Here is an 18,892-nt window from a genome sequence, read left to right as displayed (position 1 = left end):
ATACATGTATTTGGATGAAGTCCTCGTTAGCCTCAAATTTTCTACATTCATTACTCTCTCTCCGAAAGCGTAAATCATACCCTTTCCGGTCCACCTTAATTGACTTTTTGATATTTTTATTAGTTCACAATATTTGATTTTTTCAAGAAAGAATTAACTTGTTTTTTTTTCAAAGTTACCTTTGGAGTAAAGAGTTTGAGAGTATTTATTATATTGTCAATGAACAAATTAAGGTTAATATGATTAATTTCAATATTAATTAATGCTAAAATATAAATTTCTTAATATGTGTGAAACAATCAATTAATATAATGTGCGGATACCACACATGCATTAGGTATCATAACACCTACGTTGCTGCGAGAAAATTGCATGTTTTGTCAGTGAATTTGTTAATTAAATCATATTATTAGTAGATCCCCTATTTCATTTATGTCAGCCTTTTACCGGATATATAGTTTAAGAGAAATATATAGATTTTTAAAATTTGTAATCTTAAAAAAACTATGGTAGTCCTTAAAAGCTGGTAAAATCATACACCCTCTATAAAATCACCTAAATTATAGAGACCATAGCCCGTCTATAAATCACCCTCTAGAGAAAAGTGTCCATCTCTTTTAAATATATTTCAAAGAAAATAATGTTACATAAATTAGAACGGAGAAAGTAATAATTTGCCTCAAATTTTTTTGGTCTAAATTTAGCTCTTCATGTGCTTGGGGTTGGATCAGACTTTGGCTATAAATGGGGAGAGGAGAGTCTTATGACACTCACTTCGGAAACTATGTCTATATTTTTTATCGATCTTCCCGATCGAGGCAATTCCAGAATTTAAAGTTTAGGGGTGCACTTTTGAATTCAATCAAAATGTGTTTTGTATATAGGGTGTCAACTACTAATATATTGTTATTTTCTAAAGACATACATGTATACATGTAAAATTTACCGAACTTTACGGATGTCGATAACCCCTCTCGATATAGCATAGGTCCGCCTCTGATTTCCAAGGAACACGAGGAAATTCCTCTATGTAATTAGTTTTAGCAGTTACACGTTAAAGTATAAATACATATTACTTTACCATAGTTAAGACCAAACATGTGTATGATTGACATACATCTTGCATTCATTAATTAATTTGATTTGATGCGATTAAATTTTTTAAGGATAGAGTTTTTAGTCCAAGTTGAGCTAGTGTAACTCTTATAGTCAATTGGACTCTCTATTACTAGATACTATATCAGTTCAAAAGACACCAATATTGTATTTTAACAGAAGGAGGCAAATAAGAAATTGCAAATTCTCAATTCTTTTTAATTATATCTAATGAACCAAAAGGAGGAAGAGGAGCTACATATTGGATTTATAAATATAAAGCTAGCTGAGGCTCAAATAATTGTGGATGCAATACAAGCAATTTACTTAAAACACGAAACAGAAGAGGATTTCGGTCAAATATCGACACCTAAGTTTTGAAATACATTACTGAACAAATTATGAGATCATAGACTAGTAATTTAGGATATTATTCTGTGATTGACTTGATTTTGCACATGAAGAAACGTGAACGGCTTTCTTTTTAGGGCTGCCGTAGAATTGATCAAAACATATCTCAACATATTAAAATAGGGTCTCAACTAAACCGGATTCATGCGGAATGAGACCCATTTAAAAGGAGCAGTGGTTCCTATTCAAAGAATTAGATACATTTCTACATATTTTTAATTATGAAAATTACTCCTATACTAATTTGTGTGGTTTTAATCGAATATGTAAATTTTATTTGAAAATAAAATAAAAAATCACAGTCCAACTTTAATCATAACACTCAAATTAAATTCAGCTATCTTTCTAGGACATAGGAAACATTATCAGTGGAAATATTATATTATATCCATAAGACTTTAGCAAATCCTATAAGAAGTCTAAACATGTAATTGACTACTTTTAGAAGACGCACTTATCTAACCCAAGAAACACCTGGCGTAACTCGAATTTGCTTTTGCCAAAACCAAAAGTCTAGGAATTAAGCTCCAAATTAAAGACATAGATTTTGGCTTACTTTTTTTCAAAAAAAAAATAAAATTAAAAATTAAAATATTTTTTGTTCATGTAATTTAATCAGTTTTTGGGTGAAATTTTTTCTTCCACACACAAGATTTTAACTTTTTTCCAAATAAAATACACGTCGAAACATAAATTCAAATTTCAGAACTATTTTTCAACGTAATTTTAAAATTTTTATTTTCTAGTTTTAACTAAATCTATGTCCTGATTAAGTCTCCAGTCTTAACTCTTAAAGTATTGTAAAATACATGTCGAGAATTGTCTGGGATGAAGCTAAGAGCCGCCACTAAGAAAAAAAATCTAAAAATATATAAAAAGGTAAGAGCCGCCACATAATATATGTAACCTGTCGGCGTAATCTACTGAATTAATTTTCTGGATAAGAAAGATATGACTGAGCTCCGGTTTGCTCATAGATTTTGACTTTACTTTTTTAATTTCTTTTTGAAAATATTGTTTGTTTATAAAATATGATCATGTTTTAGAAAAACAAATTTCAAAAAACTTCAAGTTCCCAAAAGTTGTATGTCCAAACACAACTTTCAAAAATTATTTTTTAAAACAACTTTAAAAACTTTTTTTTTAAATTTTAATTAAATCTATGTCCAAACTAGCCGAAATTCGAGCCTTGGTTATTCAACCAATTGATTTGGTCAGAAAGTCAGTCCTCTCAACAACTAAAATAGACATTAATTAAGCCATGTCTCCAGCATCTTCCTTAGCAATAAATACCTTGCATTTCACCAGTTTACTACTACATTAAAATGAGGCTTTGTAAATTCACAGCTCTCTCTTCTCTACTATTTTCTCTCCTACTGCTTTCTGCCTCGGCAGAACAATGTGGTTCCCAGGCCGGAGGTGCGCGTTGTCCCTCGGGTCTCTGCTGCAGCAAATTTGGTTGGTGTGGTAACACCAATGACTACTGTGGCCCTGGCAATTGCCAGAGCCAGTGCCCTGGTGGTCCCACACCTACACCCCCCACCCCACCCGGTGGTGGGGACCTCGGCAGTATCATCTCAAGTTCCATGTTTGATCAGATGCTTAAGCATCGCAACGATAATGCATGCCAAGGAAAGGGATTCTACAGTTACAATGCCTTTATCAATGCTGCTCGGTCTTTTCCTGGCTTTGGTACCAGTGGCGATACCACTGCCCGTAAAAGAGAAATCGCGGCTTTCTTTGCTCAAACCTCCCATGAAACTACTGGTAAGTCTAGTTACGTTGAACTATATGATCGTCTTATTCAAAAGTTTAATCAATTAGAGAGATCATACTTTTATTTAATCATACTGGTCTATTCTGATTTCATGAGACAAACACATAGAACTTCCTTTTAAAATGATTGCGCTGAGACTTGAATTCAGGACCTCTATCTGCTCATCACTGGAGTATCCAATTTTGAGATATCACAATGCTTCTTAAATTTCGAAGTTTTTTATAAGCTGACGCGTTCAATAATTGACCATGTAACCGTTGACAGGAGGATGGGCAACAGCACCAGATGGTCCATATGCATGGGGTTATTGCTGGCTTAGAGAACAAGGTAGCCCCGGCGACTACTGTACCCCAAGTGGTCAGTGGCCTTGTGCTCCTGGTCGAAAATATTTCGGACGAGGCCCCATCCAAATTTCACAGTAAGTTCCTTCTTACCCACACGGAGTGTTTACACCAAAGTCGTGGGACGGAATGCTTACTACCTACTATATATTTCATTGTGAGAGTAGGTACACAATATCATGATATTTCTATGATTATAAGAGTATGTGATTAATTTCTATGAGAAGTGTAAAGTTAAATAGTTTCCACAACACAAAAAAAATGTCATTTTTTTAACAGATTAAAAAAGAAAAAGTATATGATGAACTTGTAGGATCTAATTAAGTGTATTTTGACATTAATTCAGCAACTACAACTACGGGCCTTGTGGAAGAGCCATAGGAGTGGACCTGCTAAACAATCCTGATTTAGTGGCCACAGATCCAGTCATCTCATTTAAGTCAGCTCTCTGGTTCTGGATGACTCCTCAATCACCAAAACCTTCTTGCCACGATGTCATCATCGGAAGATGGCAGCCATCAGCTGGTGATCGCGCAGCCAATCGCCTCCCTGGATTTGGCGTCATCACAAACATCATCAATGGTGGCTTGGAATGTGGTCGTGGCACTGACTCAAGGGTCCAGGATCGCATTGGGTTTTACAGGAGGTATTGCAGTATTCTTGGAGTTAGTCCTGGTGACAATCTGGATTGCGGCAACCAGAGGTCTTTTGGAAATGGACTTTTAGTCGATACTATGTAATTTCATGATCTGTTTTGTTGTATTCCCTTGCAATGCAGGGCCTAGGGCTATGAATAAAGTTAATGTGTGAATGTGTGAATGTGTGATTGTGACCTGAAGGGATCACGACTATAATCGTTTATAATAAACAAAGACTTTGTCCCAATATATGTGTTAATGAGCATTACTGTAGTTGGTTTAATTCGGCACCAGATAAATAGATAACCACCCGCACTATTATATTTCATTATTTAGAAAACCGAGATCTTTATTTGAGTGAATGAAAATCTTCCTAACAGATACATAGTCATACTAATCAGTCAAAAAAAAATCTAACCTCAAAATTTAAGCATCCGAGCTGCAGCCACCGTCTCTGATTTTGAGTCTTGAATTATGGGAACCAAACTGTATCATCATACTAGGGATAAAAACTATCAACTGCACAAGATATATATGGAAAATCATTATTAAGTTTGCGCAATTACTTCTAGGAAAATAAAAAGGAACAGAAAAAAGAAAAACAAGAAGGTAGATGTATCATGTATGTTATTGCAAAGGTAGTAAACTCTTTAATTAAGCCTTCAATCAGATTCTTTAGTATAGTGCTTACCCAAGCAAGGCGGACGCAGAACGAGTTGAATCCCGGATAATTGAAGGGAGCCCTCTCAGATAAAAATAAATCTACAGGGAAAGAAAATACAGTTAATTAATTTGACATCAGACAAGCTGCAAATCCAACAGAGTCAGTGTGCTATTAGAAATACAGCTAATTGCAGCACGCAAAATTTAAAGGGGTCACAAGTAAACAGATTAATTTCTCTTTATGTCACATAACCTGCTCCTTGTATGACTTGTTCTAGCTTGTTTAAAGAGATGGTTTATTTGACAATCAACAGCCCGTAGATTAATAATACACTAATTAACCTCATAAAGCATGGATGAAACAGCAAATTGTCGCAATAATTAAGATACAAAACTTTGATATATAAAGCTTCAACTTACCTGTTAGAGGAGTATATATTAATGGAGAAAGAATATTGCCGAATGAGCTTATTCCCGCAATGCACCCTTGAGCAATTCCCTATTACGTTAATAGTGATATATAGCACTCTTTAGAAAATACTGATCCAACACGAAAATAAAGGTAAATGATCATAATAAAATGCATTGTTAATTAGAAACATCTAAATTGTTCACCTGCTCATTTGGCCCAACTTGTTTCGAAACAATGCTTTGTAACTACAATTTATAAACACTTGATCAGATCTAATAATCGATACAACTTATAATAAGCGTTTAACTTTCTGGAAGTAACAAGGAAAACTCACAGCCGGTCTTGTTAGGAAGGCAATGATAGGCAATAAATTAGCAACATAAGGAACCTGAAACCATGAAAATGTTAAAACATAAAGAATATCAATATCTTGAAATTTGAAGTATACTAAAATGAAAAAAACAATGTGTTTGGCTGTTAAAAAGCTCGAGCTTACCCAGACTGCCCATGCAATGCTATCAATTAGCATCTGTAGAACAATAAAAACTATCTCAATACGTTATTATTAATTTATTAGTGCGCGTGCGTTACACAGAGGTAATTGAAACGTAGATAAATTCCAAGAAGCACATACGTTTATGAATCCAGCAATGAAGGCTAAGGAGAGAATTGCCTCCTCTCCGATTATAGGAGCCAACCGAGGCATCAAGAATAACTGCATCAAGGTAACACACAGTATTTGGAAAATAAGGGTTAGTATGCGCTGAACTTTATCCACTATAATAGCAAGTTACAAAACTTTATTTGTCACATTAAAGAAATAACTAAAATTTTCTCAATATAACGGTAGATTCACTAAACTTTCCCCGTAACAACAGTGTAGTCACTATTTTTCTGTCATTTCAAAGTAGCTGAACTCTACCCATGTTTATAATAGTAAAGTCACTAAATTATCCACTATAACAACTAGACCTATCACTTGTGGTGACTTTAATGTTTTAGTGGATAAAGTTCTATTACTTTTATAGTAGGTGAAATTCATTTCATTTAATATGACACACAAATATATTTAGTGATCACTTTACAGTTATATTGAGTAAAGTTTTATTAATTTAATATGTTAAAAAATAGTTTTGTGACTTTATTGTTATAGTGAATAATAAAATTTAGTGAAAATACGTGAATTCATAGTGTTAGAAGACATGTGCGACAGAATGTACCACTTATTCCAGTTATAATAGTTGAATTATGTACTCTGTAAAGAAAACTCAAATATTTGAAAACGAACCTGCCCAATTGCTGCTCCACTGTAGCCAATAAGCATTAAAACAGCAAAGTTGTCTTTGTTGTATTGAAGTCGAGCCTTTAAGAAGTACTACAAGATATATAGTGAAACCAAAAAACTTCAGAAGTTAAGGAATCATCACTTTATGTGTTATTGACACTTCAGGGCGCTATAGAATGTGCACCAAAAATGGAGTTTGTTGTCCACCTTCGGCCTTCCCCATGACTATTCAAGAAAGCAAAGACTGTTGCTAGCGAAAGAGTTACGCTGCCACAAAAATTAAAAGGATGATGATAATATTTGCTTTCACGGGGTTTTACTCTAATTTGCTTGAACTCTACAAAAATGTCGTATTGTATCCTCCAAAATTGCACTATTTTGGCAAATCGGACATGCGCTTAATGTAACAGTAGTCTAATTAATTAGCCATGTATTTGACGTCAAATTATTCAACCAAATGATAATATACAATATCTTACCTGCTCCTGAGCAAGCAAAAAATATCCTTGAGTGGTAGGACTTTCTTAAAGCTCTGTGATACTATTTTTGATGAGTCATTACTTCCAGATTGAGAACATTCTGCACCGCTCTCCCCTAATATTGGTTGATTTAGAGCATCATCACTGCGAATATGGTTGCTTGTCTCCTCTAGAAATATTCTCATGTATATTGCTGCAACCATTGAAGAAATTGCTGCCACCTTCATTATAGAAAAAAAAGAAAGAAACTAAGTAAAACAAATTACGTGTTTCCTGTATTATATTTTATATGATACTATCTGACCAGAGGCGAAGCCTGAATTTGAAATTTACGGATTCTGAATTTGCTACAAAACTCATAGCTTGTCTTAGTTATTAGGTTCGTAATTAAATATTTATACATATTTAATAAATTTCTCAATACAAATATAATATTTAAGTAAAAGTAAATGGGACCACTAACCAAAAAGATGTGAGCAGTGGAGAGGAAGTGAGCAGCCATAGTACCAAAAAGAGATGCAGCTGAGCCTATGCGGGGCAACAGCTCCAATTGCAGAAACACACTTTTCTTCTGATATGCTAGCTGCCTAGAAAATCTTGCATTAGAAAATTAAAGGAAGGAAGAGGGAAGTTGTTGTACTACACTAAATTAGGATTTTGAAAAGTTAATAATAGTAACAAATTACCGCATAAGCAATAGAAAGGCACTCAATTCCATTGTCACTGACCATGCCAGTGAAGGTCTTTATCGCATAGTAAGCATAGAAATAGTTTGTTGACCTCCCAATTGCCAATATTACTGCAAAACGTTTTGTTTAATTATCACTTTAGAGCCATCGGATCGGATCTTCAATTGAGTGACCCCAAGGACAGGATATGATAGCTGGATGCACAAAGCATCTCGTGTTTACGCAGGGTTGGGGAAGGAATGCATCCCAAGGGACGTGATGTAGACAGTCTACACTGATTTCACACTATAGGTCACATGGATACAGCTTTGACTGTTGCTCGAAAGCTCCTCTTCTAAGATAATTATTAATTACCTGACGGAACAATGAAGGCAGCCACCGGAACTGTGAGCAAAGCCTTCCTTCCATATATATCAGATAGATGTCCAAGCAATGGCAGCATCAGCTTTGATCCCAGTCCTAAGATCTGAAATCAGTAGAATCACTCTAGTCAGATAATGCATGCCTTGTGTTTGTCGAAATGACTAAATAAGCGAATAGGTTCTAAACTTGATTTTTGCGCAGTATAATTGTGTAAAAGGAATGAAGGAGAAAAGATAGAGGTAGTGGTACAGACAGCGTGCTGGAAACCAGAAAGATAAATGGCAAGAGAGCACTCGTCTTGAGCAGGGCAGAGTGCGCCAACGGTGATATCAGTTATAGCAGGAGGGATCACATTCAACGCAAAATTTGCTAGAAACACTGTCACAAACAGGTGATTCAAGTCGGCCAATTTATCTATTTGATTGTTCTTGTTGGATTGAGAAGACTAATTGGAGGTGTGAAGAAAGAAAAAAACGAAAGCAGACAACAAGTTATGCTTTCCTTTGAAAACGAAGAAATTCGAAACCAGTTGCATTGCCATGCTTTCAAAAGTAGTATATAGAACATGCACGTGATAAAAAATGGGGAATGCTACTAGTATTGTAGCACATGCAGCCAAACGTCTAAAACAAATACATTAAACTTGTATCAGCTTTTCACTTTACCACTTATTTTTTAGTTCGTTCAATATAGCCACTTTCCAACCCTTTAGTGTGTCACCTAAACACACTAAATGATTCCGGGCTACCGGATCTGAATTGCATAAAATTTTACGGGACCATAAAAATTGACCTAATAAACAATAGTCAAGGCTTCTTCATCTCTTTTGGCATTTTAGGGCTAAAAAACTTGAATTCAGGTCGATTTTCAAAATTTCATGTGCTATATCCGGGCGATTAGATCTGAACCGCCTAAAATTTTGCGGGACCAGAAAAAATAACCTAAGGAACAATAGTCATCGCCTTGCCATGACCATTTCTCATTTTTTGACATTTTAAGGCCATAAAACTAGAATTCTACCCGATTCCCATATTTTCGTGTGTTATATATAGCTCACTCCATCTGCATGCATCCGAGCGACTGGACACGAACCACCTAAAATTTTGCCGGACCATAAAAAATGACCTAAGGAACAATAGTCATCGTTTCGTCATGATCGTTCCTCGTGTTTTGGCATTTTAGGGCCATAAAACTGGAATTCTGCCTGATTTTTAGATTTTCGTGTGCTATATCCTACGCCATCTGCATGCATCCGGGCAACCGAACTCGAATCGCATAAACTTTTTTCGGACTATCAAAAATGATTTAAGAAAAAATAGTCATCTCCTCGTTATGATCATTCCTCATTTTTTTTTTGCCATTTTAGGGCCATAAATTTGGAATTTCACTCGATTTTTAGATTTACGTGTGTTATTATAGCTCATGCCATCTGCATCCGGGGACTAGACCCAAACCACCTAAAATCTTGTCGGACCATCACAAACGCTATAAGGAACAATAGTCATCACCTCGCCATGATCGTTCCCCATTTTTGAAGTATTAGGACCATAAAATTGGAATTTCGCTCGATTCCAAGATTTTCATTTGTGGCCCTAACACGCCAAAAATAGAGTAAAGGTTATGGCAAGGCTGTGACTATTATTCCTTTGGTTATTTTTGATGGTCCAACAAAATTTTAGGAGATCAAAATCCGGTGCCCCGGTCCCATAGAGAAGGCGTGGACTATATCATACGAAAATCTAGGAATCAGGCGGAATTCTAATTTTATGTCCTTAAAATGCCAAAAAATGAGTAACGGTCATGGAGAGGCGGTGACTATTGTTCCTTAGGTCATTTTTTATGGGCAGAAAAAAATTCTAGGCTATCCGGGTCCGGTGGCCTGGGCCCATACAGAAGCTGTGGGCTATAACACACGAAAAATTAGGAATTGAGCGAAATTTCAGTTTTATGGCCCTAAAATCCCAAAAAATGAGTAACGATCATGACGAGGCGGTGACTACTATTCCTTAGGTAATTTTTGATGGGCCGGCAAAATATTAAGCGATTTGGGTCCGGTGGCCCGGGCCCATGCAGAAGGCGCGTGGGTTAACACACGCAAATATAGGAATCAGGTAAAATTTCAGTTTTATGGCTCTAAAACGCCAAAAAACTAGTAACGATCATGGCAAGGCGGTGATCATTGTTTATTTAGTCATTTTTGATGGCCCGACAAAATTTTAGGCGATTCGGGTCCGGTGATCCGGATCCATGCAGAATGCGTGGGCTATATGCACATAAAAATATGGTAATCGGGCGGAATTCAAGTATTGTGGTCTAAAACGTCAAAAAATGAGTAATGGTCATGGCGAGGTGGTAACTATTGTTTCCTAGGTCGTTTTAGATGGGCAGGCATAATTTTAGGCGATCGAGGTCCGGTGGCCTAAGCCCACGCAGAAGGCGTGGGCTATAGCGCACAAAAATCTAAAAATCGGACAAAATTCCAGTTTTATGGCCCTAAAGTGCCAAAAAACGAGTAACGATCATGACGAGGCAGTGACTATTATTCGTTAAGTCTTATTTTATGGGCTGGCAAAATTTTAGCAGATCCGGTGGTCCGGGCCCACGATAATATGAAAATCGGGCAGAACTCCAGTTTTATCGCCCAAAAAAGCTAAAACATGAGTAACGATCATGGAAATACAATGACTATTATTCCTTAGGTCATTTTTTATGGGTTGACATTATTTTAGGCGATCTGGGTCTGCTGGCCTGGGCCGATGCACAAGGCTTGGGTTATAGCACACGAATTCTGGAAATCGGTTGAAATTCAAGTTTTATGGCACTATAACATCAAAAAATGAGTAATGTTTATGGCGAGGCAGTGACTATTTTTCCTTATGTCGTTTTATAGGCCGGTAAAATTTTAGACGATTCGAGTCTGGTGGCCCGGGACCATGGAAAAAGTGTGGGCTATAGCACATGAAATTCTAGTAATCGGGGAGAATTCCATTTTTATGGCCGTAAAATGCTAGAAAACGAGTATCGGTCATGGCGAGGTGGTGATAATTGTTACTTAGGTCATTTTTGATGGGCCAGCAAAATTTACGCGATCTAGGTCCGGTAGCCCGAGCCCATGTAGAGGCATGGGTTACACAAAATCTAGAAATCGGGTGAGATTCCATTTTTATGGCCCTAATCACCAAAAAACGATTAACAGTCATGGCGATGCGGTGACTATTGTTTATTAGGTCATTTTTTATGGGACGATAAAATTTTAGGCTTTCCGAGTTTGGTGGTCCCGGCCCCGGCAGTTGGCGTTGGCTATAACACATGAAAATTTAGAAATTGGGCAGAATTTCAGTTAATTGCCCTAAATAAACTAGTAACGGTCTTGGCGAGCCGGTGATTATTGTTCCTTAGATCATTTTGGATGGGCCGATAAAATTTTAGACGATCCAAGTCCGGTGGCCGGAGCCCATATAGAAGGCGTGGGCTATAGAACACGAAAATCTGGGAATCGGGTGGAATTCCATATTTATGGCCACAAACGCCAAAATACGCGTAGCAGTCTTGGTGAGGTGGTGATTATTATTCCTTAGGTCATTTTTTATGCAAGTTGGATCCTTTGGTTCGGGCCCATGCAGAAGGCGTGGCTATAGCATATAAAAATCTGACAATCAATTAAAATTCAAGTTTTATCACCCAAAATCGTCAAACAATGAGTAGCGGTCATGGCTAGGTAGTGACTATTATTCATTAGGAGATTTTTAATGGCCCGACAAAATTTAAGGCGATCTGAGTCCGGTGGCCTAGGATCATGTTGAAGGTGTGGGCTATCGCACATGAAATTTGGGAATCAGGCATAATTTCAATTTTATGCCCCTAAAATGCCAAAAAATGTGTAACCATCACGGTGAGGTAGTGATTATTCTGTCTTTGGTCGTTTTTTATGGGCCGACATAATTTTAAGCGATCCGGGTCCGGTGGCCTGGGCTCATGTAGAAGGCATGGGCTATAGCACACGAAAATTTGAGAATCAGGCGTAATTCCAGTTTTATGGTCATAAAACACCAAAAAACGAGTAACGGTTGTGGCGAGGCCATGACTGTTGCTCTTTGGTCAATCTTGATGGGCTGACAAAATTTTAGGCGATTCGAGTCTAGTGGCCCGGGCGAAATTGTAGTTTTATGACCCTAAAATACCAAAAAATGAGTAACAATCATGGCGAGGTAGTGACTATTATTCCTTAGGTTATTTTTGATGGGCCGGCAAAATTTTAGGCGATCCGGGTCCGGTGGCCCGGGCTCATGCAGAATGATTGGGTTATAGCAAACAAAAATCTGGGAATCGGGTGGAATTCCAGTTTATGTCCCTAAAACGTCAAAAAATGAGTAATAGTCATGGCGAGACAATGACTATTGATTCTTAGGTATATTTTGATGGGCCAACAAAAGTTTAGGTGATCCGGGTCCGGTGGCCCTGGCCCATGCAGAATGCGTGGGCTATAACGCACAAAAATCTAGAAATCGGACAAAATTCCAATTTTATAGCCCTAAAATACCAAAAATGAGTAATGGTCTTGACGAGGCAGTGACTATTGTTCCTTAAGTCTTTTTTAAGGGCCGGAAAAATTTTAGCCGATCCCGGTCTAGTGGCCCGGGCCCATGCAGAAGGCGTGGGCTATAACATACGATAATATGAAAATCGGGCGGAATTCCAGTTTTATCGCCCTAGAAGGACAAAACACGAGTAACGATCATGGCAATGCGGTGACTATTATTCCTTAGGTCATTTTATATGGGTTGACATTATTTTAGGCGATCCGAGTCCGCTGGCCTAGGTCGATGCAGAGGGCATGGGTTATAGCACACGAATTCTAGAAATCGGTTGGAATTCAAGTTTTATGGCACTATAACGCCAAAAAGTGAGTAATGTTTATGGCGAGGCAGTGACTATTTTTCCTTATGTCGTTTTATAGGCCGGTAAAATTTTAGACGATTCGAGTCTGGTGGCCCGGGACCATGGAAAAAGTGTGGGCTATAGCACATGAAATTCTAGTAATCGGGGAGAATTCCATTTTTATGGCCGTAAAATGCTAGAAAACGAGTATCGGTCATGGCGAGGTGGTGATAATTGTTACTTAGGTCATTTTTGATGGGCCAGCAAAATTTACGCGATCTAGGTCCGGTGGCCCGAGCCAATGTAGAGGCATGGGCTATACAAAATCTAGAAATCGGGCGGAATTTTATTTTTATGGACCTAATCACCAAAAAATGATTAACAGTCATGACGATGCGTTGAATATTGTTCATTAGGTCATTTTTGTGGGACGATAAAATTTTAGGCGATCCGGGTCTGGTGGCCCAGGCCCATGTAAAAGACGTGGGCTATAGAACACGAAAATCTAGGAATCGGGTGGAATTCCAGATTTATGGCCCAAAACGCCAAAATACGAGTAGCGGTCTTGGTGAGGCGGTGACTATTGTTCCTTAGGTCATTTTTTATGCAAGTTGGGTCCTGTGGCCCGGGCCCATGCAGAAGGCGTGGCTATAGCATATAAAAATCTGGCAATCAATTAAAATTCAAGTTTTATCACCCAAAAACGTCAAACAACGAGTAGCGGTCATGGCTAGGCGGTGAATATTGTTCCTTAGACGATTTTTGACGGACTGATAAAATTTAAGGCAATCTGAGTCCGGTGGCCTAGGACCATGTAGAAGGTGTGGGCTATCGCACACGAAAATCTGGGAATCGGGCATAATTTCTATTGTATGGCCCTAAAACGCCAAAAAATGTGTAACCGCCACTGTAAGGCAATGATTATTCTTTCTTTGGTCGTTTTTGATGGGCTGACAAAATTTTAGATGATCCGGGTCCGGTGGCCTGGGCTCATGTAGAAGGCGTGGGCTATAGTACACAAAAATTTGAGAATCAGACGTAATTCTAGTTTTATGGTCATAAAACACCAAAAAACGAGTAACGGTTGTGGAGAGGCCATGACTATTGTTCTTTGGTCAATTTTGATGGGCTGGCAAAATTTTAGGCGATTCGAGTTTAGTGGCCCGGGCGGAATTGCAGTTTTATGACCCTAAAATACCAAAAAATGAGTAACAATCATGGCGAGGTAGTGACTATTGTTCCTTAGGTCATTTTTGATGGGTCGTCAAAATTTTAGGCGATCTAGGTCCGGTGGCCCGGGCTCATGCAGAATGATTGGGTTATAGCAAACAAAAATCTGGGAATCGGGTGGAATTCCAGTTTTATGTCCCTAAAACGCCAAAAAATGAGTAATAGTCATAGCGAGGCAATGACTATTGATCCTTAGGTATATTTTGATGGGCCAACAAAAGTTTAGGTGATCCGGGTCCGGTGGCCCTGGCCCATGCAGAATGCGTGGGCTATAACGCACAAAAATCTAGAAATCGGAAAAAATTCCAATTTTATAGCCCTAAAATACCAAAAATGAGTAATGGTCTTGACGAGGCAGTGACTATTGTTCCTTACATCTTTTTTAAGGGCCGGCAAAATTTTAGCCGATCCCGGTCCAGTGGCCCGGGCGCATGCAGAAGGCGTGGGCTATAACATACGATAATATGAAAATCGGGCAGAATTCCAGTTTTATCGCCCTAAAAGGACAAAACACGAGTAACGATCATGGAAATACGGTGACTATTATTCCTTAGGTTATTTTATATGGGTTGACATTATTTTAGGCGATCCGGGTCTGCTGGCCTGGGTCGATGCAGAGAGCATGGGTTATAGCACACGAATTCTAGAAATCGGTTGGAATTCAAGTTTTATGGCACTGTAACGCCAAAAAGTGAGTAATGTTTATGGCGAGGCAGTGACTATTATTCCTTATGTCGTTTTATAGGCCGGTAAAATTTTAGATGATTCGAGTCCGGTGGCCCGGGACCATGGAAAAAGTGTGGGCTATAGCACACGAAATTCTAGTAATCGGGGAGAATTCCATTTTTATGGCCGTAAAATGCTAGAAAATGAGTATCGGTCATGGCGAGATGGTGATAATTGTTACTTAGGTCATTTTTGATGGGCCAGCAAAATTTACGCGATCTAGGTCCGGTGGCCCGAGCCAATGTAGAGGCATGGGCTATACAAAATCTAGAAAACGGGCGGAATTCCATTTTTATGGACCTAATCACCAAAAAACGATTAACAGTCATGACGATGCGTTGAATATTGTTCATTAGGTCATTTTTATGGGACGATAAAATTTTAGGCGATCCGGGTCTGGTGGCCCGGGCCCATGTAAAAGGCGTGGGCTATAGAACACGAAAATCTAGGAATCGGGTGGAATTCTAGATTTATGGCCCAAAATACCAAAATACGAGTAGCGGTCTTGGTGAGGCGGTGACTATTGTTTCTTAGGTTATTTTTATGCAAGTTGGGTCCTGTGGCCCGGGCCCATGCAGAAGGCGTGGCTATAGCATATAAAAATCTGGCAATCAATTAAAATTCAAGTTTTATCACCCAAAAATGTCAAACAACGAGTAGCGGTCATGGCTAGGCGGTGACTATTGTTCCTTAGACGATTTTTGACGGACCAATAAAATTTAAGGCGATCTGAGTCTGGTGGCCTAGGACCATGTAGAAGGTGTGGGCTATCGCACACGAAAATCTGGGAATCGGGCATAATTTCTATTGTATGGCCCTAAAACGCCAAAAAATATGTAACCGCCACTGTGAGGCAATGATCATTCTTTCTTTGGTCGTTTTTGATGGGCTGACAAAATTTTAGATGATCCGGGTCCCGTGGCCTGGGCTCATGTAGAAGGCGTGGGCTATAGTACACAAAAATTTGAGAATCGGGCGTAATTCTAGTTTTATGGTCATGAAACGCCAAAAAACGAGTAACGGTTGTGGAGAGGCCATGACTATTGTTCTTTGGTCAATTTTATTAGGCTGGCAAAATTTTAGGCGATTCGAGTCTAGTGGCCCGGGCGGAATTGCAGTTTTATGACCCTAAAATACCAAACAATGAGTAACAATCATGGCGAGGTAGTGACTATTGTTTCTTAGGTCTTTTTTGATGGGCCATCAAAATTTTAGGCGATCTGGGTCCGGTGGCTCGGGCTCATACAGAAGGCTCGGGTTATAGCACACAAAAATCTGGGAATCGGGTGGAATTCCATTTTTATGGCTCTAAAACACCAAAAAATGAGTAACAGTCATGGCGAGGCAATGACTATTGATCTTTAGGTATATTTTGATGGGCCAACAAAATTTTAGGTCCGGGTCCGGTGGCCCTGGCCCATGCAGAATGCATGGGCTATAACGCACAAAAATCTAGAAATTGGACAAAATTCCAGTTTTATGGCCCTAAAATACCAAAAGATGAGTAATGGTCATGACGAGACAGTGACTATTATTCCTTACGTCTTTTTTAAGGGCCTGCAAAATTTTAGCCGATCCGGGTCCAGTGGCCCGGGCCCATGCAGAACGCGTACGATAATATGAAAATCGGGAGGAATTCTAGTTTTATCGCCCTAAAAGGCCAAAATATGAGTAATGATCATGGCAATGCGGTGACTATTATTCCTTAGGTCATTTTTTATGGGTTGACATAATTTTAGGCGATCCGAGTCCGCTGGCCTGGGCCCATGCAGAAGGCATGGGTTATAGCACACGAATTCTGGAAATCGCTTGTAATTCAAGTTTTATGGCCCTATAATGTCAAAAAATAAGTAATGTTCATGTCGAGGCGGTGATTATTGTTCCTTAGGTCATTTTTATGGGCCAACAAAATTTTATGTGATCTGGGCTCGGTGGAATTCCAGATTTATGGCCCAAAATGCCAAAATACGAGTAGTGGACATGGCGAGGCGGTGACTATTGTTCCTTAGGTTGTTTTTGATGGGACGGTAAAATTTTAGGCAAGTTGGGTCCTATGGCTCGGGCCCATGCAGAAAGCTTAGGCTATAGCATATCAAAATCTGGAAATTGGACGAAATTCAAGTTTTATCACCCAAAAACACCAAACAATGATTAGCGGTCATGGAGAGGCTGTGACTATTATTTCTTAGGAAATTTTTGATGGGCCGGCAAAATTTAAGGCGATCTGGGTCCGGTGGCCTGGGCCCATATAGAAGGTATGGGCTAATGCACACGAAAATCTAGAAATTGGGTTGAATTCCAGTTTTATGGCCATAAAATACCATAAAATTAGTAACTGTCATAGCGAGGCAGTGACTATTGTTACTTAGGTCATTTTTGATGGGTCGAACAAATTTTAGGCAATCTGGGTCATGTGACCCGGGCTCATGTTGAAGGCGTGGGTTATAGCATACAAATATCTGGGAATCAGACGGAATTCAAGTTTTATCACCCAAAAACGCCAAACAATGAGTAGCGGTCATGGCGAGGCGGTGACGATTGTTCATTAGGTCTTTTTTGATGGTTCGGAAAATATTTTTAGGCAATTCAGGTCTGGTGGCCCGGGCCCATGCAGAAGTAGTGAACTATTGCACACAAAAATTAGGGAATCCGGCAGAATTTCGGTTTTATGGCCCTAAAATACCAAAAAATGAGTAACGATCATGGCAAGACGATGACTATAGCTCCTTAGGTTGTTTCTGATGGTCCAGCAAAATTTTAGACGATCTGAGTTTGGTGGCCCGGGCCCTTTTAGAAGGCATGGACTGTAACACACTAAAATCTGAGAATCGGGCGAAATTTTAGTTTTATGGCCATAAAATGCTAAAAATCAAGTAGCGGGCATGGAGAAGCGGTGACTATTGTTCTTTAGGTCATCTGTTATGTTTCGGTAAAATTTTAGGCAATTTGGATCCGGTGGCTCGGGCCCATGCAGAAGGCTTGGGCTATAACACACGAAAATCTAAAAATCGGGCGTAATTCCAGATTTATGGCCCTTGTTGTACCCTATTTTGCACTAGTCAAGACAAGATTCAACTTGTGATTTCTCTGTTGTTGATGAAAGAGAGTCGCCACCTGATATTTAAAGGTATATTAGGGTATCTATTTAATTACTAAGTCATGTTCCTTATGAGTCTGCAAACCGGTGAGATTATGGTTAAGGGTTCTTGTTCTTCTAAGGGGAAGGTGTTAGGCACCCCTTAAAATCTACCTGAGGTAGCTCCATAGGACTTAGACTAATTTTAAGGAATCAGTTATTTATACTATGCTTAATTACTACTAAGGCATGGCTTTCTATATATTAAAGGGAGAATATATATATATATATATATATATATATACACACACACACACACACACTTAAGGGAGGGTATATATAAGGGATGTAAAACTTAAGAGGGATGTGAGATTATAAAAGAATTATGAAAGGTTAAAAGAGTTCTAAAAAAATAGTCCACATTTTTACAAGGCTTGTAATAATATGGAAGTAATTAACTTAGGGAATAAATGTTTATATGATTCTAAAAGATGTTCGTAAGAAAGTGATTCTAAATGTACCTTGATTTAAAAGTTTGAAGAGGAGCGATCTTTGAAAATTCATTTGGGGTGACAGTACCGTACTTTTTTTTATAAAAAAAAATCTGATTTACCTCTTGTGGGTGAGACCAACGATCCTTTCTGATTTTTTTATTTCTGAAAACGGGGCGCTGTTTTGATTAAATTCTAGGGTTTAAAAAAATCTTTTAAGAGAGGTGAGTGAACACGATGAATAAATTATAATTAGCGGAGTGGAGATTAAATACTAACTAAATCTCTTTAAATTCTATATTATTTAAAGATTGCCTAGGTTTCATATGATATTAAAG

At 38.4% G+C, this 18,892-nt stretch overlaps 1 protein-coding gene and 1 pseudogene across 1 annotated transcript; one reads left to right on the top strand and one right to left on the bottom strand.

Annotated features, from left to right (window-relative positions):
- Positions 1-2,830: 2,830 nt before the first annotated feature.
- Positions 2,831-4,509, top strand: LOC107759005 (endochitinase A). Its single transcript, NM_001324627.1, is given in 5 exon segments — positions 2,831-3,045; positions 3,048-3,064; positions 3,066-3,273; positions 3,548-3,701; positions 3,971-4,509. Coding segments are annotated over 5 exon segments (987 nt in total). The 5' UTR covers position 2,831; the 3' UTR covers positions 4,365-4,509.
- On the bottom strand, positions 4,377-8,694 carry LOC107759006 (uncharacterized; annotated as a pseudogene).
- Positions 8,695-18,892: the final 10,198 nt, after the last annotated feature.

This window comes from Nicotiana tabacum, chromosome 24, assembly GCF_000715075.1.
Source record: "Nicotiana tabacum cultivar K326 chromosome 24, ASM71507v2, whole genome shotgun sequence".
NCBI lineage: Eukaryota > Viridiplantae > Streptophyta > Magnoliopsida > Solanales > Solanaceae > Nicotiana > Nicotiana tabacum.
The sequence above is the reverse complement of the archived record's forward strand: the minus strand, read 5'-3'. Positions and strand labels throughout refer to the sequence as shown.